This window comes from Galeopterus variegatus, unplaced genomic scaffold (assembly GCF_000696425.1).
Source record: "Galeopterus variegatus unplaced genomic scaffold, G_variegatus-3.0.2 Scaffold3725, whole genome shotgun sequence".
Classification (NCBI taxonomy): domain Eukaryota; kingdom Metazoa; phylum Chordata; class Mammalia; order Dermoptera; family Cynocephalidae; genus Galeopterus; species Galeopterus variegatus.
The window spans coordinates 24,061-46,678 of record NW_007729836.1 but is presented as its reverse complement, the minus strand read 5'-3'; the positions used below and the strand labels follow the sequence as shown (position 1 = coordinate 46,678).

At 37.4% G+C, this 22,618-nt stretch overlaps 1 protein-coding gene across 3 annotated transcripts in view; it reads right to left on the bottom strand.

The window, feature by feature from the left end:
- HTR4 (5-hydroxytryptamine (serotonin) receptor 4, G protein-coupled) overlaps positions 1–22,618 on the bottom strand; it is a 104,259-nt gene that overhangs the window by 60,599 nt on the left and 21,042 nt on the right. For all 3 annotated transcript variants that reach the window (XM_008585806.1, XM_008585804.1, XM_008585805.1), the window contains exons 3-4: positions 20,359–20,512; positions 8,313–8,881 (exon numbers count right to left, since the gene is read on the bottom strand). In XM_008585806.1, coding sequence (XP_008584028.1) covers positions 8,313–8,881; positions 20,359–20,512 — 723 coding nt within the window. The remainder of the gene's footprint in view (positions 1–8,312; positions 8,882–20,358; positions 20,513–22,618) is intronic.

The window sequence follows — 22,618 nt, the reverse complement described above, 5'->3', positions numbered from 1 at the left end:
CAAACCTGTGACCTTGGTATTACAAGGCTGTGCTCTAACCAACTGAGCTAACCAGCCAGCCAAAATAAAATAAAATTTACATAGCCACTTGTGGCTAGTGGTTACCCTAATGGATAACACAGCTCTAGAGAGCTCCAAATCAATGAAAAACCTGTTTATCAGGGGATTTAGAGTGGATAATGGAGGATGATAGTCAAGAGCCAAGTTATAGGCAATATGTTCACTGGAAAGTGCTTGCAGGAGTTCTCAGCCTTACTAAGAACTCAGTAAGTGCCTTAAGTTTGAGTAAGTTCTGAACTTGGGGAACCAGGGAAAAGATCTAAGCCTTGTGTGGGAAGAGAGAAACCCATCTCCAAAGCTAAATTTTGCATGCAGTCTCTGCTTATGTTGCCTAACTTTATAAATAGTCTGTTCTTATTATTCTCTCTCCTATGTGGACAGAACTTTGTAGTTAGCAAAGCAGTCTCATATCCATTATCTCATTTGATTTTCACAGTGAAGTAGTGAGATAGGAGGACTGGGATTATTTACCCAAGAAGCCCAAACTGGAATCCTTAGCAGATTTCATAAAGAGAAAATCTCTGTCTTGTGGTTACAGAATGCAGCCCCAGTCCCTACTCTTCCCTCGATTATCCAGGCTAATAACAAAAGAGATAGTTAAACAGAAGAGAAGGTAGGCCAGTGGGGAAGGGACAGAAGCATTCTTTCATCCCCTTGTCAAGTTCTTCAATGTTCCAGGCATTTTGCTAGGCTCTGAGGATACAGCAGTGGATAAGAACATCAATGTCCTCAGTGTTTATCCAATGGACAAGGAACCCCAGAATCAAATCCCCAGAAAATGCCAAATTAAATAAATATGACTTGTTCCTCCCACCAGCCACTTAGTTTTTCCAGTCACAGGTCTATGTGGTCATACTGTGCCTCCCAAGTGGGAAGAGTGACTTGGCTTAAAGCATGACTGAAGAGAGGCGAGCTTCCAAAAGGACTTTTCTTACTAGTTAACCTCAGATAAAATTATTGCCCTTTAATAGACTCTATAAGAACCTAAAAATTGTAGTATGTGTCATAACCTGAATCCCTGAGGAATAATCAGTGCCAGCACACAGTGGACCATTCTGGTCCATGAAAGTCTAGGACTGTGGTTCTCCGAATTTAATATGCATACAATTTATCTTGGTAAGAATATCATTTTACTAGCCCTGCCCTAATTCAGTGAGTGGGGCTCAGGAATTTGTGTTTTGACTAAGCTACTAGGAAATTCTAATGTGAGTGGTCTGCTAATCAATCTTTAAAAGAAAAATGATCAANGCTACTAGGAAATTCTAATGTGAGTGGTCTGCTAATCAATCTTTAAAAGAAAAATGATCAAGAAAAATAAGGGGAAATAAGGGCATACAATTACCTTCTCCAAATTTCCAACAGTAATTCATGGAGAGTAATGAAAGAAATTAGTCTGCAAAAGAAAAGCCTAAGAAGGGACTTGTGACTAAAATATATACGAAGGGCCGTCCCAAGGTAAAAGATGTAACCTGGCTTTCTCTTGCTCAAGGCAGAACCAGGGCCAGTGAGTAGAAGCCATAGAAATGGAAACTTAACTGAAAGGAAGACCTTTTAAACTCTAGAGCTGCCCAACCACTGAGGAGGTTCATCAAATGGAAAGCTTCTCTCATTACAGGAGTTCAAGCAGAGATTGGATGACCGTCGCAAGTGATGATGAGAAACTGTTGGTAGGTAGCAATCCTGTCATCTCCTGATAAACCTTATGCACGCTTCCAGTGATGTCCACCTGATTGTGATTAGTTGCTTATACAGGACAGTGTAATGTTCCTTCAGTAAGACTGTGAGCTCAGTGAGACACCAAGTCTAATTCTTCTTTATACCTGCCACATGGTGCCTGGTGTGTTAGGTGCTCAGTATGTGGTTACTGTGAATCAAACTATAAAACCTAATAAACCGAGTTCCAGAATCTGTAAATATGGACTTTTTACTAGTTTCCTGAAACCTCAAATGCAAAATCTGGGTTTTATAGCAATCTCTTCTACTATCCATAGTGAATCCTTACAATATTCCTGCTCTTCACCTTCAGTAAAGTTTAAAAGTTTCCTTTAATAAAGGTCTTTTACATTTTCTTACTTTTCTTTTACATTTCTTTTAGAAACTTTAGTTATAGCTTCTGTAGATGGTAGTATTTTTCCTAATTCACATTTTAATTGGGTATTTCTTGTGAGTAGGAAAGACATTGAAGGTCAAGTGTCATCTTATGCCTAGCCATTCTTGTGAAAAGTCTTATTAATTTCACAGTTTACAGTGGCTTTTCCTGTTAGATGATCACATCGTTTATAAATAGTGGCAACTTTGCTTCTTTTTTTCCCCCCCAAGTTTTTATACCTCATATTTCTTCTTTCTGTCATTTGGATTTTGTGTGTACAAATGTTGACCACTAGAGGCGATAAAGCATTATCATCGTATTCCTGACTTTAGTTGGAAAGCAGCCAACACCTTATCATTAGGTTATGTTTTCCCTTCTCTGACATCATGTTTGACGTTGGTTTCCTAGAGTGGGAAAAGTAAGACTAAGAGAGATGTTGGAGGACGAGTAAAACATAGCTATAGAACCAAGTTAAGGATGAGGCAAGCAGAGAGAAGCTGGCTCTAAATTTACTAAAAATCAGCTCACACACATAATAAACCTCTCAGAATCCATTGCCCACAAACTGGCATTATGTCTCTTTCTAATATATGCACACATACAAATTAAAACTGCACCCAAAAACATTTATATGACAATAATTCATGCTTAGAAACTATTTTTAGAAGGCTATGTAACCTACATGTCTAAACAAACTATCTTTTAGAAGGCTATGTAACCTACATGTCTAAACATCAGCCAACTAAATGATATCTTCACTTCTATTTTGATTGTGGGTTAAATATTCCCAAAGAAGACACTTATCCACCAGAAAACAACCAAACACAACTACAGACATCTCTGCTACTGTGTACATTAGTTACTACAATTTTAGTAATCAATGTCCTCTAAGAATGTCTTGCAAAACTATATTTTATTTCACTGGCAACTCATTTTCTTATTTAATAATAAAAAGTTATGTAAATCAAAGGGCTGAGAATAGGACCAAGCTTGGGAGACCTACTATTCTAAACCATTGAAGCCAGACTGACCTGTTTCTAATTAACCCGGAAAAGTAAAATTCCATTCTCTCAAAAAGACTTTAAGAAAAAGAGGCCTCACAGTCTCAGAATGTTATTGTGAACTGGCTCTCCCCAATGCGATTCTTGTATAGTAAGTCCTCTATACTTTATAGAATCTTAGGAAAAGTTAAAAAAAAACCCAAACAGATAGTTTTTCAATTTTGGGTGTTTTAATCCTTCATAAACCTGAAGAGAACCAGGAAGACATTTCATGAGCAAAAATGTATTAATCAGTTGATCATCTACTGTTTTGCAGACACTATGTGAGGAACTACATGGTACCCAGAGAAGAGAAATCCATTGTTTCTACTCTCAAGGAGTATTTGGTCTGATGAAAGTTAAATGAGGAGTTCTATGGTCTAAAACAGCACAAATGCCATGATAAATAGTGCTGTGAGCAGGTCATTGCTATCCAGAGGAAGCAGAAAATAACAAATGCCCCAGTTGAAAAAATGTGAAAAAGGTGTGTGCTACAAACTATAGATGAAGAGTTTGATATCAATCCTGAGTTGGACTTCTTTTAAATTGACTCTTGATACTGAATAGTGGGTACCCGAAAAAATGTGAAAAAGGTGTGTGCTACAAACTATAGATGAAGAGTTTGATATCAATCCTGATTTGGACTTCTTTTAAATTGATTCTTGATACTGAATAGTGGGTACCGAAAGATAGAAATCAACAAAAGATTACTAAGAATAGGCCCATCTGATCTAACCTTATTTCCTTTCTAGGAAAAGAGTATGAAAATACCTGGATTTGAACAAGTTACTAGTCTTCCATGGTTTGCAGGCCAGATAGAGCAGGGTGGTCGAGTTGATAGATTGATAAATGGCTCACCAGCTTTATCCAGAGAGTCAGGATGAGCCTGGGAAGTGGTAATCCTAACCCTTACTCTAGTAGGCTGGACAGGACTGAGCTTTGAAGTCAGAGAGAGTTGGGTCTGAATTCCAGTTCAACACTGACTACTTGTGTGACTTTGGGCAAGTTCCTTACCCTCTCTAAACCTCAGTTTTCTTATCTTTAAAATGACAATGATAATAACACTTACTTCTTTCCATTGCTGTAAAAATGTAATTCAAAGTTCTTAAATACAGTAACTGGAACACTCTTCTCCTGAAAAAATATTAGGCATCATAATCATAATCATTATGATTAATAAAATGGAAGGAGGTCTTGAGTGACCCATCCAGAATTTCTTTTATTAGATGCCTTGGGTGAGGAAAATGAAGGCACAGCTATCAAATTCCAAATTTAACACACAGAGCTACAAATTTGTTCAGGCATCATTCTACCTTTTTGCAATTTATATTGTGCCCCTGTGGTTGGATTTTACTCTTATTTAAATTTAACTCCATCTTTTCAATGTCAGCTGATTGGTTCCTTTTTAAAATCTTTAAGTCTGCCTTTTAATATGTCAGTTTCCCTCAAAGCTGCCAAAAAGTGTCTGGGTTGAGTAACATGGTAGAGGATGATCCCATTTATTGAAATAGGGAAGACTCAGGAGATCTGTGGTTGGGGAGGGGTATAAAACTAAGAATTCCATTTTTGGTTGCATTGAATTTGAGATTCCTAAGAGATACCTACATGGGGTTGTTCAGGAGGCAAATTGTGTCTCCTGGTCTTCTGCTCAGAGAAGATTCATGACCTGGAGATATTAATCAAGCATGAAGATGGTACTTAAAGTTATTAATAGTGAAATCACAAAGTGAGAGTGTAGTCTGAGAAGAATATTAAGAACCATGTCTTGAAGAACTCTAACAGAAGCCAGATAGAGAAGGCAGAACATTTAAAAGAGACTGAGAAAGAGTTGCTAGTGGGTCAGAAAGAAAACCAGGAAAGTATGGTGTTTAGGAATATTAATGTGGAATGTATTTCAAGAAGGAAGCTGCCAAGTGTAAGGGGCAAAGTAAAAATACTGTTTTCAAAATTTGAAACTTCTATAAGACATATGTTAACCAAAGTTAAAAATCAAGCAGAAGATGGGGAGATGTATTTGCAAATTGCATAACAAAAGATTAATATCCAGAATATAATAAAGAACACGCAGCAATTAATAAGAAAAATACAACAAAGTTGTCACAAAAGGGCCAACCATATGAAGATGCAGTTCATATAAGGATAAATATAAATAATCAATAACTAATTGAAAAGATCAACAGGACAAATTATCTGGAAAATGCAAATTAAATGACAGTTTTTTAAATTAACAAAATAATAAAAAATTGATAGTACTCAGTGTTGTTGAGGGGAAGGAGTAAATAACACTCTCAAACCCCACTGATGAGAATGCAAATAGCCACAGCGTTCTAGGAGGTCAATTTTATGGGAAACATAAAAATTTTAAATGAGCATACATGTCAAAAGAGCGATTTCACTTGCGGGAGCTGTCTGAAAGAAATACTGGCACATGTACAAAGAAATGTGTTCAAGGTCATTAAAAACACTATAGTTTGTAATAGCAAAAACCTGGAAACACCTACATGCACTAACAGGAAATCATTAAATTTTAACATGTATTTTTAGCACAGAAGATTATAGAACAATTAAAAGGAATGATTTAGATCTACATATTCTGCAGTAGAATGATCTCCAAAATGTATTGCTGAAAGCTAAAAAGCAAAACGCAAAAAAGTACATATAGAATGGTCCCATTTCTATAACAGTGAAAATGCTATGATTTTATGTTGTTATAAATGTTTACAAGTACATTGAAAAGATCAACAGATTAATATTAATTGTTGTCTCTGGAGATAGGGGTAAAACAGTGAAAATGCTATGATTTTATGTTGTTATAAATGTTTACAAGTACATTGAAAAGATCACCAGATTAATATTAATTGTTGTCTCTGGAGATAGGGGTAAGATTAACAGGATAAAAGCTGATTTTATTTTTCATTGTTTTGTTTTTATATTTCTTGAATTCATCTGAATTTGTTGATGTTCTACTTGTGGGATTTTTAAGAAAAATACAAAATTGTCTTAAATTGTGTTAAGTTAAAATAATTGATTTGGAGAATCAATTTTACGATTTGCTAATTTATTCATCAAGGGTTTAATTTCCTACTATATATCAGGCAATATGTTGGGTTATTTGGTATATAGCAGTGAATAAAATAGGAAGAATTCCTGTCCTTGTAAGACTTACCCTCCAGTTGATTCAGGTTTCAATGATCTTCTCTTCTCTATATAGGCTACCCTTATTCTTATAAGATTCCCCACTCCCAAGAAAAATACCTTAGACCAGTTTCCTGCACTTTTTATGATCTCGTGAAGAAATGTAAGCAATGAAGCATGGAGAGTACATACATAAGACCTCTCTAAACTACTGTGTCTTTGCTTTACAATCACACTGCAGATTATCAAAAGCAACAGGAAAAAAATAGTACAGCATTAGTAAAATAGGCTTTCTTGGGCTGCCCTACCAACTTCCAAATTCTTTCTATGATGGTTTCTATGAGAAAAACCACCGACTTCTAAACAGCTGACTTAGCAAATGTATGGCTGGAGCATATGCTGTTTGTAAGTTGTCGACAGCCTGTACTTAGGCAACTGCTAGCTTAAATAGCTAAAAGCTATCTGGCACCCACACAGAAGTTCTTGTACACACACTTTACATTATGACACTTACTAAGGCATAATAATTAAGAGAGAATGTCAGCCTCTAGGAGTATCCTTTGAGGTTCTTCCACCAGCTGGAACCTAAACACCATGCTAGGCTTTAGCTACAAGCCTGCCCACACTGGTAGCAAAAAATCGAATTCATGCTTCTGAGCAGCCTCTGAGGCACAGCATTTATATTTCATAGCCATTCTTATTTTCTCTTCTTTTTTTCTTAAACATGCAAATGAAAATTCCCCATTTTCAGTTGCCAGAACAGCTGAATATTGCTATCATCAGAAAAATTAAATGTTTGTCTCAAAGGAACAACTACTTTTTAGAAATTCCTGTGCATCTCAGGGCAAAGAAAAAAATGTCATTGACAATTCATCTTTGCTACAGGATGCATGTACTTATTGCACATGGCTTGTCACAGCTGAGAACAATTCCAGTCCAGAGTGGACAGAAAATTATTTTGGTTTGGAAAGAGACATCATGACTAGATGCTGAATATTCAACTCCAAAGCCAGTCTCACCTCCATCAATCTATGTGACCTTGAGTAAACCACTTGATATTTCAGTGCTCGTCCATATTCTATTTCCTTCCTCATACTGTTCTATCTGCCTGGAATAGCTTCTCTGATATCTCTGCCATGTCTCAAATTCTTATAAACTGCTGTTCTGCAAAGCCTTCCCTGAGTTCCTTAAGCCAAATCAGCTTCCTTCCTACTCATTTCCCCATTCTAGATTGCCTGCACTTCCACTGTATCATTTATTGCATGGCATTATCATTGCATATTTATTATTCTATGTGTTTTAGTTTATCATGCTATTTTATGACCATCGTAATGATCAGGCAATATGCTATTATTACTGGTCCTACTAATATTAATAAAACTATTAGTATTATTATGTGTGTTTACTATGTGTCAGGCCCTCTCTAATTGTCACAAAAACCCTATGAGATGAGTATTACCATTATTGCCATTCTTTATAGTTGAGGAAAGTAAAACCAAGAGAGATTATACTCATGTCTAGTAAGGGTACTGGGGGTAAAGATAAAACCTATTTTACATTAAAGCCCATACTTTTAACCACTACCCTGAAATATTACCTTTAAATAAGAATAGATAACATTTACTAAGTGCTTACTAGGTGTCAGGATCTGCACTGTGTGCTCTACAAACATTAGCTAATTTGATCCTCACCAAAACCCTGTGATATAGATATAGTGATTATGATCTCGTTTTTAAAAATGAAATTAAGGTTAAGAATGGTTAAATGACCTGCCCAGAACTATGGAGATGGGATTTGAGTGCAAGTCACTCTCCCTCCAGAGCCTAAGCCCTTACTCACTACTCCATGAAGAGATGATAGAATCTTCTTTAATCTTTGCAAACACTGCATGGGTTTTCAGGAAAAACCCCTCTGGAAACAGAAAAGGGAACCTTACTCCTGCTCAGTAACACAAATCAACTGAATGGATCAGCTCCCTAAGCACTCACCTTAGTACATGTGTGGATCCGTTAATGGTTGTGGTTGAACAAGGGACAGTCTGGCCCAGAATGGGAGGTCTCCGATAGCGCTCATCATCACAGCAGAGGATGATGAGGAAGGCACGTCTAAAAGACTTATTCAAGAAAGCGTAGAGAAAGGGGTTCAACCCAGAATTGATATAGCCAAGCCAGAGGAAAGCGGTCCACACCTGCCCAGGGACAGTGTAGTCTATGAAAGGATCCACAATATTGGTGACAAAGAATGGAGCCCAGCAGAGGCAGAAGCAACCCATGATGATGCACAGGGTCTTGGCTGCTTTGGTCTCTGTCCTCATCCGATGAGTGCTGTGCTGGTCCGCTGGCTGGGGCCTGCCCTCGGAGGGGGCTCCCGCCCGCTGTAACATCTGGATCTGGTGGGCATGCTCCTTAGCTGTGACATAGATGCGGTAATAGGCCAGCACCATGAGGAGAAACGGGATGTAGAAGGCCACTACAGAGCAGGTGATGGCATAGGGCTTGTTGACCATGAAGACACAGTACGTAGAGTTGGAGTGCTGGCTGAACTTCCTTTTTTCTATCTGAGAGTTGCAGGGAGAGAGGACATGAGGAAAGGAGGGAGAAAAGGAAGAAAAAAGTGAAGAAGCAGCAAGAGAAAAATGAGGAAAAGCATAAAAAAAGAAAAGGAGTAAAAATGAAGAGAGAAAAGGGGGAATTAGAAGACAGAAGGGGAGGGGAACATGGAAGGGAAGGGAAGGAAAAATAAAAGGGTAACAGGAAAAGGAAGGAAAGAAGGCTTATCAGCAAAGGTTTGTTTTTCTTATAAGCCTACAATACATAGAACCTTGATGGTAGAAAAGTAACATGGTCACATCCCAGGGCTCAGAGAGCTTGTCTACACAAGAGGAGCTGAAGGCTCCAGGAAAGAGGAAAAATCAAACAGGGACAGAATTATTCTTCATTCCATGGACCCAACTGACAGTAGAGTTCTACCTCTCTCCTCCCTTCCCTCTTCTGTCTGCATATAATGTATGAACGTCTTTAACAAAATGTCTGTAGAGCAATAACATCAGCAATAACAGAGAGTTCTACCTCTCTCCTCCCTTCCCTCTTCTGTCTGCATATAATGTATGAACGTCTTTAACAAAATGTCTGTAGAGCAATAACATCAGCAATAACAGCACCTGCAGTGCTTATTATAAGTGCAGACAAATTCCTGCCCCCCAAGACCCCAACCCACTGCCCGTTCCAAGTTCTACTGAATCTAAAAAATCTCTGGGCAGTGAAATTCAGATATCTGCATTTTTTAGTAAGCTTTTGTTTGTTTTTGTTGTTGTTGTTGAATAATTCTAAAGCTCATTAACATCTGTGAACAACTGCTCTCCACCATTCTAAACCTAGCTCTTTGGGGAATGCCATGGGGCACTTTTCTAGACTCATTTTTCTGCTCACTGAGTGCCCTGGTAGAGGTTTTTCTCATTTATATAACACAATATTCAAAGTACTAGTATAGAGTAATGGGCCTTAGGGCTTGGGAGAAAGAAAAGGTAGATATTTTAGAATTATGGGACAAAAGAATATGTAGACTGGGTAGGACAAGATCACGAGAGACCTTGAAACCCAACCAGAGTTGGGACGTGGGTAATACTCACTGCCTCAACTTACTCTCCTCTATTTTCTCCTGAGCCCACTCCATTGAAGTTGCTCTCGTCAAGGCTACCAATGACCTTCATGTTGCCAAGTCCAGTCCTCATTTTAAATGAGCCATCTGAATCCTCCATCCTTAATATCCCCTATCAGTTGTGGTATACCTTTTCACTCTGTTACTATTACCTTTTGATATAAAGAAGTTCTTAATTTTAAGAACCTACACTTTTGGTTAGTAGTTTTGTGTCCTGTTTAAGAAATCTTTGTTTACCCTTAAGTATAAAGATATTCTAATATCTAATCTTTTAAAGACACTCTCTTATATTATCTCTTGGCATATCTTTATTATGTTAGTTTTTACATTTAATTATTCTACCCAGGTGGAATTAGTTTTTCTGTATGTGTGATACGGGAGACAAGATTAAATTTTTACCTTACAAATATCCAATTGACCCAGGATCATTTGTTGAAACAACATTTTTCCAGCTATACTGCAGTATAATCTTGGTTATAAAGGAGGGGACTGTATATGCACAGCTCTTAGCTTCCATTTTCTATTTTGTTCCTTTTGTTGTCTGTCTATGCACCATACTGTTTTTACTTCTGTAGCTTTATTAATCTTGTATATCTAATAGTAAAAGTCTTTGTATTGTGGTTCATCTTCTTGAAGACTGTCTTGGCTTTTCTCACATTTCAGTATACCCATATAAAATTCAGAATTAGCTTATCAATTTCCATAAAAATCTTGTAGGATTTGATTGGCATTAGAATAGAATGTTGAGAAAAACTAGTGTCTTTACAATGTGAAGTCTTCCAATTCACATACATGGTACTTCCTTCCCTTTGTTCATCTTTTTATTACAGCAATATTTTATAATTTTATAATCTTCTGTGTAAATGTTTTGCATATCATTTTTTATATTTATTCCTAAGTATTTTGTGTTTTTATTCTACTGTACATGTACCATGCTAAAATTCTTATTTCTAATTGTTGCTGATATTTAGAACTCAGTGAGAATTTTTTGTGTATTGGCTATGTATCAGCAACTTTGCTTAGTTATTAACTAATATTTCACGTCCAGATTACTTTGAATTTTCTCTCCATGAATACTCATGTGATTTGCAAATAATGGCAGTTACATTTCTTCCTTTCCAATCTTAATACCATTTTTTACTGCTTTATTGACCTTAATAGGACCTCCAGTCTAATTCTGAATAAAAGTGATAATGGTTGACACCTGGTTCAATCCCCTGTTTGGGGGTGAGCCTTCAATATTTTACTATTAAGTATGATACTTGCTACAAGCCTTATGTCAATGCCCTCTACTTGATTGAAGCACTTCGCTTCTATTAGTTTGATGAGATTTATCTTTTAAAAGTCATGAATAGATACTGAAATTTGTCAATAAATCTTTGGCAGTAACAAGATGATCATGTAGATTTCTCCCCCACCCCCACACCCCATTGTTTGTTTGTTTGTTTTAATTACTGTAGTGAATTACATTGATTGTTTTGCATTCCTGGAATAAACCTCTCTTCTTCTGTATGCTGTGATACACTAGATTCCTTTCGGATTGAAGCACTTTTCCACCAACTACCAACATTGCCTGTTCTAGGAATCAGCCTTCTCTAGGACTAGCACTTGATTGAAGACAGCAGCTTAGCCCAATGTCACTTCCCCTTCTTGGGATCCATCTGCATCCAGTGTCAATATACACATGAATAAAGACATGGAAAATATACATACATATATGATATACACACAAATATGGTATTTTATTAATTGTCTACACATTTAGTATCTTGTCTTATAGTATAGGGTTATAACATATCTTACTCTTGAATTGATATTTTTCCTATTATTAAATATCTTTATCTCTAGTAATATTAATTGCCTGAAATTTTATCATTTATATTAGTAAAGCTACACGAGCTTTCTTTTAATTAGTGGTTGCATAGTATATGTTTTTTCCATTATTTTATTTTTAATCTTTCTGTTACTTTATATTTAGTGGGCCTCTCTTACAAGCAGTATATATGAAGGTACTTCAAAAAGTCCATGGAAAAATTGAATAACAAGATAATACAAATCTTTCCATCGACTTTTTGAAGATCCCTCATATTGCATTTTGTTTTGATACAATCTGACAATCTTTGTCTTTTAGCATCTTTTCTTTGAAGACTTTAATCATTTAAATTTACTATAATCCCAGATTGATTTATATTTAAGTCTACTATCTTACTGTTTCTATTTATGTCTTTTGTTTTTTGCTCCTTTTTTTCCTCCCTTAATGCTTATTTTTGGAATAATATTTTATATATATATATATATACATATATACATACACACACACAGAGAGAGAGAGAGAGAGAGAGATAATCACATTATTCCTCCCTCTATGAGCTTATTCATTCTTTTATTATCTTTATTTTAGAGACTACAGCTTACTGCTGTCTACTTACTGCTTTTTCCATTTCTTTGGCAATGCAAAGATCTTAAACACCTGCACTTGATTGAAGACAGCAGCTTAGCCCAATGTCACTTCCCCTTCTTGGGATCCATCTGCATCCAGTGTCAATATACACATGAATAAAGACATGGAAAATATACATACATATATGATATACACACAAATATGGTATTTTATTAATTGTCTACACATTTAGTATCTTGTCTTATAGTATAGGGTTATAACATATCTTACTCTTGAATTGATATTTTTCCTATTATTAAATATCTTTATCTCTAGTAATATTAATTGCCTGAAATTTTATCATTTATATTAGTAAAGCTACACGAGCTTTCTTTTAATTAGTGGTTGCATAGTATATGTTTTTTCCATTATTTTATTTTTAATCTTTCTGTTACTTTATATTTAGTGGGCCTCTCTTACAAGCAGTATATATGAAGGTACTTCAAAAAGTCCATGGAAAAATTGAATAACAAGATAATACAAATCTTTCCATCGACTTTTTGAAGATCCCTCATATTGCATTTTGTTTTGATACAATCTGACAATCTTTGTCTTTTAGCATCTTTTCTTTGAAGACTTTAATCATTTAAATTTACTATAATCCCAGATTGATTTATATTTAAGTCTACTATCTTACTGTTTCTATTTATGTCTTTTGTTTTTTGCTCCTTTTTTGGAATAATATTTTATATATATATAAATATATATATAAATATCTCCATTTACCTAGCCCACTTCTGCCTATTTTATGCTGTTGTTTTCATGTATTTTAATTCTGCATGTATTTTAAAACCCAAAAGACATTAACATTATTGTTGCTTGGATAGTTACTGTTCTTGTGTATTACCCACAGTTACCGTTTCTAGTGCTCTGCACTCTTTCCTGATGTGGGGTGCTTCCATCTGGCATCATTTTCCTTTTGAATGAAAAATTCTCCTTGAAGTAACTTTTAATACAAACCTGCTGCTAAAGAACTCCCTCAGTTTCTGTTTGCCTGAAAATGTCTTTACTTCCTCTGCATTTCTGAAGAATATTTTTATTGGGCATAGAATTCTAAGTTGCACATTTAAAAAAAAATCATTTTAAAGATGCCATTCCATTGTCTTTTTGATTCCATCCTTTCATGGCAGGGTCAGCTGTAAGTCTTATTTTACTCTGTAAATTTAATTTATCTTTTTTTCTCTAATAGTTTTTGATATTTATCTCTTTGTCTTTGATTTTCAGCAGTTTTAAAAATAAATTTTCTAGATATGGTTTTCTTTTTTATTTAACCATCTAGGATTTCACAGGGTTACTTCAATCTGTTACTGATGGCTTTCAGCTGTTTTGAAAATTCTTAGCCAATATTTCTTCAGATATTACATCTGCCCTATTCTTTTTCTCTTCTCCTTCTATAACACCAATTATATAAATGTTATAACTTTTGTTTATGGTGTATATCACATTGTCTGAAATTTTTATCCATTTATCTCTATGTGCTTAAATCTGGATATTTTCTACTCACCTAAATGCCAGTTTGCTCTAGGTCATCTCAGCTGTGTCTAATCTATCATTAAATTCAGAATTCTACTTATTTCTTTTGTTTTATTTATTAGTTTCAGAATTTACATTCAATTCTCCCTTTTTGTAGATTCTATTTCTATAATAAAATTCTCTATGTTTTCCTCTTTAAGGATATTAATAATAGTGGTTTGAAAGTCCTTGTCTAATAATTCCATTATTTAGATTGTCTATGATACTGTTTCTGTTGCCTTTTTACGTTCTTGGTTTTGGGCCATTTTATCTTATTTCTTACAATGCCAGATAACTTTGAATTAAGTAATAGAAATTGTGTATAAAAATTACAGATGCTTTGCACAGTAGTAACCTACTTCAGAGAGAACTTTTCTTCTGGCAGGCAGATAGACTCTGAAAAGAACACTTCAATCATGTTTAGGTCGTGCTTACTGCATTTTGACATCTAGGTTTTTTTTTTTTTTTTTTTTTTTTTTTTTTTTCTCTTACTGGTTGTTGCTTCCAACCCTTCTTTATGAGCTCTTCATTCCTGATTATCTCCTCTCTTCTCTACCCCCAGGTAGATCACATCTAGTTATACAGCTTCAAATAACTTCTAATCTCTAAGAATGCCTTTTTTAAAATTTATTTCAAGTCAGGACCTCCCACAAACTTCAGAATTTGATATCAAGCTGCTTACTTGACATCTCCACTTGCATGTCTAATAGGTACCTCAAGTCTATTGTTCAAATCAAGCATTTGACACTTCCCACTCCTCAAACCCAGTTCCATCCACAGTATTTCTTATCTGGACTGGTGGTCACTCATTCCAATTTTCTAGTTGATACGACCAAAATCTTGGGTCATATTTGACTCACTTTTACCTTTCCCACTCCTTTTCCAATCTTTCAGAAAATCCTGTTGGTTATATCTTTAAAATACATTAAGATTCTAAATCACAATCTCATTGCCACCACTGAGGTTGGAGCACTGTTGTCTCTTACCTGTCAGATTACTTCAACAGACTTCCTTGCTGTTTGCTTTTTAACAGAGAAACCAAAAAGAGTCATTAAAAATATAATTCAAGTCCTGTCACTCATCTGCTCAGTATCCTGCACTGGATCCTTACTTCCCTCATAGTAAGAGTCAATGTCCTTAAAATAACCTACAGAGCCCTACATTATCTTTCCCCTTTATTTTTTCTTTTACCTCCTCTCCTACCTTAGCATCTCCTCATTTACTTTGCAATAGCCACACTAACCTCCTTGACATATCAGGCACATCCTGTCTCAGGGCCTTTGCACTAGCTATTCCTTATACCTGGCATAGTCTTCTCCCAGGTATCCACAAGTCCAACTCCCTCACCTCCTTATAGTCTTTATTCAAATGTCATCTTCTCAACAAAGTTTACTCTATACTTAATATTACAATCTGCTATTCCATCTACCTTTTTAAAATAGTACTTATAATTTCCAAACATCCTAGATATCTATTTATTTTTATCTCATCATTTATCTTATCTCATCACTTATTGTATGCCTCCCTCTGCTATAATATAAACTTTACAAGAATATAGACCATTCTCTACTCTGTTCAATATGTAACCCAAGTACCTGGAGTAGTTTCTGGAACATAGTAGGCAATCAGTAAGTAATTATAGAGTGAAAGGATATATGAAATCTGACAACTTCTTACCACATTCAATTGCTATCATTTTTCTTAAATGTTTTCTCTATTCCCTGCCTCTCCAAGAGCCACAATAATTCCTTTAAAACAGGGCAGATAGGGCCGGCCCCGTGGCGCACTCGGGAGGGTGCAGCACTGAGAGCGCAGTGTCGCTCCCACCTATATAGGAATTGCTGGTGCGCTCACTGGCTGAGCGCAGTGCGGACGACACCACACCAAGGGTTGCGATCCCCTTACCGGTCACGAAACAGACAAAAGACAAAAAAAAACAGGGCAGATAATGTCACTTTTCTGCTTCAAACCCTCCAGAGCTTCCCCTACCACTCAGAGTAAGAGGCATGATCTGGCCCTAGGCTATGTCTCTGATCTCTGTTCTTATCGTTTTCCTCCTGTTCACTGCCCTGTATCAGCTTCTAGGCTGTTCCCTAAACTAACTAAGCATGCTCCTGCCTCAGGACCTTTGCGCATATTGAAATTTTGGCCTTGAACACTTTTTCCTCTAAGTACTTACATGGCTTGCTCCTTCCTTTCCTACAGGACTCTGTGCTAGCAATATCACATCAAAAAAGGTGAATTTCATATCACTCACTTTTTCCTTGTTATTGTTTCTTCTCTTTTAAATAAAATTTAATACTTAAAATATACTGTAGTTTCTCCTCACTAGATTTTAAATGTCATAAGAGCTGAACTTTTTTTCACCATTGATTTCTCAGGTGCCTACAGAACATAGTGGGCATTCAATTATTTCTTGAATGAATAAATGAATGAATGGGGCCACTATTAGTAGCTTAGACTTTGAAATAATAGGATTTCCTTTAGAAAATAAATACTAAACATAGTAATATTGTGTTGATTAGATGAAATTAAAAGATGAAGAATTTAGTATATTGTCTATATTTAATAAATGGTAGCAATAAAAAATAAATATTATTAAGCAAAGTCTAGTTTCAGGAACATAGTTGAGAAATAGTGTGAAAGTTATTATGTAAATACTCAACTTTGAGTTTTTAGTTGTTTTTTTTTCACATTATTTTAGTAATTCTGCAGTGGGTAGGTCTGGTTGCTGATTGGTAAAATCTGGGGATGGAGTAAAACCCGAGCTTTAAAAGCACAGGTGATTCCTGAGTAAAGAAAGTCAGTCCCTGAAATAGGTTCCTGCCTAAGCTTTATCTATTTTTGCATGTGTGTGCAGGTTTATACATGTGAGTATACAGTTGATCCTCATTATTCATGGATTCTATATTTGTGAATTTACCTACTTGCTAAAATTTTTTAACCCCCCCCATATCTAAAAGTCAATACTTGCCTCACTTCTGTTATTATTTTCAGACATGAAAGTGCACATGGCTGCAAAAAATTTGAGTTTCCTGATAGGTGTGTTCCCAGATGAAGTAAAGGCAATGCTCTACCTCCTTGTTTCACTCCATTAAGTGTCCCTTTTGCTATCTGCTGCCACATATTTTGCATTTTTATGCTTTTTGTTGGTGGTTTCACTGTTTAAAATGGCTCCTAAGTGTAGTGTTAAGGTGCTGTCTGGTGTTCCTAAATTCAAGACGACTGTTATGTGCTTTTTCCAAGAAAACCACATGGGTTGATAAGGTTTATTCAGGCACAAGTTATGGTGCCTCAGTCCTGAGTTCAATGTTATTGAATCAACAATGTACATTAAATGGGTGTCTTTAAACAGAAACACACACACATAAAACAAGGTTATGTATTGATTGGTTAATGAAAATGTCATGACCACAGACTGGCAGGAGCCTAACCCGGTATTTCCTCTAGGAGCATTGATTCGGTATTTTGCTAATTCAGTGTTTGCAGCAACTTTGTAAAACTTATTGCTACAAATAACAAGAATCTGCTGTATATGTATTATGAACACATGGCTTGTGCTAGCTCCCCTCTAGGTAGATTCAATGAGCAAATGAGTGGAGAAATCCAAATGTAAGGCATGTTAATAACAAGTAGATGCCACATTCCCCAGTTAGGTAAAGTAAATAGGAGATGGCTCAATCTCACTCTAATAAATAAACAAAAGCTTCCTGAGTTATTTCCCTTGGAAACTCTACATCAGAGGTTAAGAATGCCAAACCATCATTAGTTGTTCCCCATACACAAAAGTGTATGCTTCCAGAAGTCTACTCTACTAAGGAGTAAATTTAGCATAAAAGCTAAGAGCATAGACTCTGGAGTCCAGTAAGCATGGGCTCAGACACCATCATCATCACTTCCTCCCAGTGACTTTAGCTAACAACTTAGCCTCTCTGATCCTCAGTTTCCTGATCTATAAAATGAGGACAGTAATAGGATGTACTTCATGGTGGTGTTATGAAGCCTGAGTGAGGTTCATAGGAATAATTATTAACATGGAGCTTAATATATAATAAGTGTTCTACATTTGTTGGCCATTATTATTATTATTGGAACAATAATTATTGAAAACTGGTATTTCATTTACTCCAAGAATGACAAAATTGACAGTTTGAAAGAAGACAAATAAGATTTAAGAAAATATCTGCATTCTCCCTTGTATAGATTTCCTTTCTTCTTCTCCACTCTCCTGCCTCCAACATTTCTTTCAGAAGCCCAAGGAACTCTTGCTCTGACACACCACATGTAAATCCTGGCCCAGGACTTGGTTTGGATGTTCCTTCCTGAACAAAGAACAAGGCAGGACTAGAGGCTAGAAATGGGGTGGAGAGAGGAGGGAGCAGCTTCCCCTTCCTCTGGTCCTGTTGGTCCAGAGGTCGCTCTCAACTTCTCCTCTCCATTCCCTTTTGCTATATGTAGAAGGATCCCCTGAATAATTTTATTTTTTAAATTTATTATTTATTTTATTTTTTTGCAGCTGGCCAGTGAGGGGAACTGAATCCTTGACCCTGATATTACACGGCTGTGCACTAATCAAGTGAGCTAACCAGCCAGTTCACCTGGACTGATTTTAAATTGACTACCTGACAACTTCTTCAGGGAGTATATACCCCTGTTAATAAGTCAAGACCATATGTTCTGATCTTCATCATAAGTCTGGTATGTCAGAGCTGGAGGGCTCTTAAAGATTATTTAGACAGGGTAAGATGGTTAATTTTAGGTGTCACCTTGACTGGGCCACAAGGTACTCAGACATTTGATCAAACCTTATTCGGGGGATGTCTGTGAAGATATTCTTGGATGAGATTAACATTTGAATCAGTAAACTGACTAATGTAGATTTCCCTCTCCCATGTGATTGGTCCTCATGCAATCCACTGAAGGTCTGAATAGAACAAAAAGTTGAATAAGAGGAAACTCCTGTTGTTACTGCCTTCAAGCTGGGATATTGTTTTCTTCCTGCCTTTGGACTTGAAATATTGGCTCTCCTGGGTCTCCAGCTTGCTGACTGCAGATCTTGAGACTTGTCAACCTCCAAAATCATGTGAGCCAATTCTCTCTCTCTCTCACTTTCTCACACACACACACACACACACACACACACACACACACACACACACACACACTATTGATTCTGTTTCTCTGGAGAACCAAGACACAGGGTTTGGTGAATGCCTGGCATATGGCCACATGCCATCCTACACCCCTGGCAAACACTCTTCTCCACTGAGGACCAATGGATCTTCTCATCACAGTCCTTTGGGAAATGGGACAGTGACAGAGCTGGTCTCAGGGCTTAGTTCTCTCCCCTGGCAAACACTCTTCTCCACTGAGGACCAATGGATCTTCTCATCACAGTCCTTTGGGAAGTGGGACAGTGACAGAGCTGGTCTCAGGGCTTAGTTCTCTCAACTTCTGGCCCAGGGTTCTCTTCATTCCCAGCAGCCTCCACCTCCACCACATGGCATATTTCTTCTGAGTCAAGGTAGGCCATGTAGACTCTCAGCATGAAATGGGATGAAGATTTCTTGGGACACAGGACATACTTTGAGTCCTGGAATGTAACTGCTAAGCTTTGAATACCTGTTCTGCTATTTATGAGCTGTGTGACACTGGGTATATTACTTACTGTGTGACACTTGTAAGCCTGGGCTTTCTCATCTGTGGAACAGGGAAATAATTACACTTTCTCCAAAGGATGTTGTCAGGATTATATGTAAAGTATTTAGCATACTGTCTGGCATAAAGTAATGTTGAAGAAAAAATTACTCATGACATTTGTTAAAGCAGTAAGGCAGACTTTATTTAGGACTATTGTGATAAGTTATAGGGACTACTGTGACAGGGTTTTGCAACAGGGGAGAGAGACTGAGATCAACTCTGAATACAACTAGGAAAAACAGGAATGTATAGCCAAAGAGCATAGTGGGTAGGGGTCAGTAAATGGAAAATTACTGAGAGAAAACATCAGGGGTAACAGAAGATTCTGGCTAAACCAACTTAGCAGGATTCTTGGTGCAGACAGACCAGGGTGATTAGACATCACCTGGGGGATGGAGGAAAGTGAGCAATCCAATCAAATACCCAGGTAGGGGATTCTGGCTGAACCAACTTAGCCAGATTCTTGCTAAAATTGGGTGATGTGAAGATGGACATGAAAGTCCAAAAATCAAGGCCTGGTTGGGAAGAGGATTCAGAGGAGCCTGACTGAAGTTTGATCAAGGAGAGACTGTCAGTAAGCATTCAAAAATGTAAGCTTCAGCTTTTTAAAAAATTGTCAACTCAGATCACTTTCTTAGAGTATCCACCCAGCCTAATATTGTTTATTCAGAATCCCAAGCAAAGTTCATCAGACAGTAAACCAAGGGGGCTGTGTGAATACTCACCAAATCAATTATACCAATGTTATTCCAGCCTTGCATTATGGGGAGAAAAGAGATAAACATGGGGATGACCCAGCAGCCTCCCAGCATTAATGCGATGCGCAGAGGGGTCATCTTGTTTCTATAGACCAAAGGCTGGCAGCAGATGGCATAATACCTGCAGAGAGAAGAGAGGGGTAGGCCAGGGCAAGGAGGAATTGGGGGAAAGGGTAGAAAGAGAGGGATGGAGAAGGGAGACAGAGAAGAGAAAATATTGAGGAGAGGAGAAGATTTGGAAGGGGAAGTAGAGAATTAAAAGTAAGGAAGGAAGAGAGAAAAATGGGGAATAAGAAGTGAACAGGAAGTAGAGGAAGGAAGGGAAAGAGAAAGAAGAGAGAAGGGAGAAAAGAACAGAAGAAGGAGAAAAATGATTTTAAAATGTTATATTAACATATATATATATTTAGATGACATCTGGAAATCATTGCCTGCAGTTGGCCAACATCCCTCTTCATCTCCTAATATCTGGAGGAGCTCCATACACACCTGAGGTTCTTCTCTATCTCAGGCACAGTTTCAACATTACCCTGATGCCTGGGCACTTAGGCATTTCTGTCCAGCCCTCCCGGCCTCAGTGTCTAGGTACCTGTAGTGCATTTGACTACAACTTGAGGTGATCCGGCATGGCCCTCCATGCAAGCTCCAACCACTGTATCTCACATGTGTCCCCTTCCTCTGGATCTCCTGCCTATACTGAAGAGGTACTTGATAGAGTTTGGATATGTTGTCCACCCAAAAACTCATGTGGAAATCTGATCCCCACTGTGGCAGTATTGAGAGCTGTTTGAGTCATGGGGGTGGATCTCTCATGAATGGATTAATGCTCTTGCTGGCAGCGAGGATAGTGAGTGAGTTCTTGCTGTATTAGATCCTGCGAGAGCTGGTTGTTTAAAGGACCCTGGTACCTCCTAATTGTGAGCCAAATAAACTTCTGTTCTTTATAAATTACCCAGTCTCTGGTATTCCATCATAGCAACAGAATCAGTCTAATACAGTACTCTTTGTTGGTGTTCCTTAATCTGTGATCCAAGATTTCCCTCCATCCCTCCACTCCCACTCCACATCAGACTCACCTGAAGAAAGCTTTTTAAAATGCAGATCCCAAGAATCTCCTAAAATAAGAGCCCTTGGAAAGTGACCTTGAGTCTGCACTTGACAAAGGGGAGTCATTACTGCTGTACACTAAGCATGCCGGCTCCCCCTTCCACTACATGCACTTCCTGGCCTCCTTATGTTTGGGTGGGGCCACATAACTGGTCCTGGCCAGTGAGTCAGGAACAGAATTGATGTGTATCACTTCTGGGACAGACCATTTAATCATTTCTTTGATCCCAGGACCCTAAAATTACTAATATTTCCTGCTCCATTATTTCCTACCTATTGGTTGAGACCACTCCATCTCCATTTATCAGCACCTGATTTCCCTCATGGGACTCACTATTCACCTTTTATTGAGTCCGTATTCTGCCTATGGTACTAGCTTTCTTCCTACTTCCCAACAGAGGTGCAACTTGCCCCGTTCAATGATCCAGTCTCTAACTCCCAGACAGCTCTTGCACATTATTCCAGCCTTGGAAATCACCCTGTCCATGCCCAGGCATGGCATGTTATTTGACAACAGGTAAAATGCTGCAGTAGGTCTACCAGCCATTCCTCTTTGGAAGATTCAAAAAATGAGTGCAAAAAGACAGCCTAGAAGCTAAATCTATTCTTTAAGAGTTCATACCATTTAATGATGAGCCACCCCCTTATACCCCTTATTTTATGTAGTTCACTTTGTTAATTTTTCCCACCTCTTCTTTTCTTTTCTTAATTCAAAGCATCACTAATATAACAATGGCTATATTCTTTGAAGAGGTGGTGGTAGGATGGATTGAGAGGGTGGAATGAGAAAGAGCCTAGTGCTGGAGTATGAGAAGTGGGTGTCTCAGGGGCTGTGAGGGAAGAATTAGACCCTTTCCTTCTAGGCACTGAGGAGCAGCTGACCACGCTGTGCGAGGAAGCTTCCTGTGGCTGGCAAGCCCAGTGGGATGTCCTAATCTGGCCCAGACTGCCAGGAACAACAGATCAAAGAATGGGAGAGGGGCTTGCTCAGATCTTGTTTTCTCTATTATAAAACTGACATGGTTGCAAAATCTAACTAAAGATCACTCATAATGGAAAGAATCATGATTATCTGGAATTTCCTCTATATTCTTGACTTATAAGAAAGGTAAATTATATC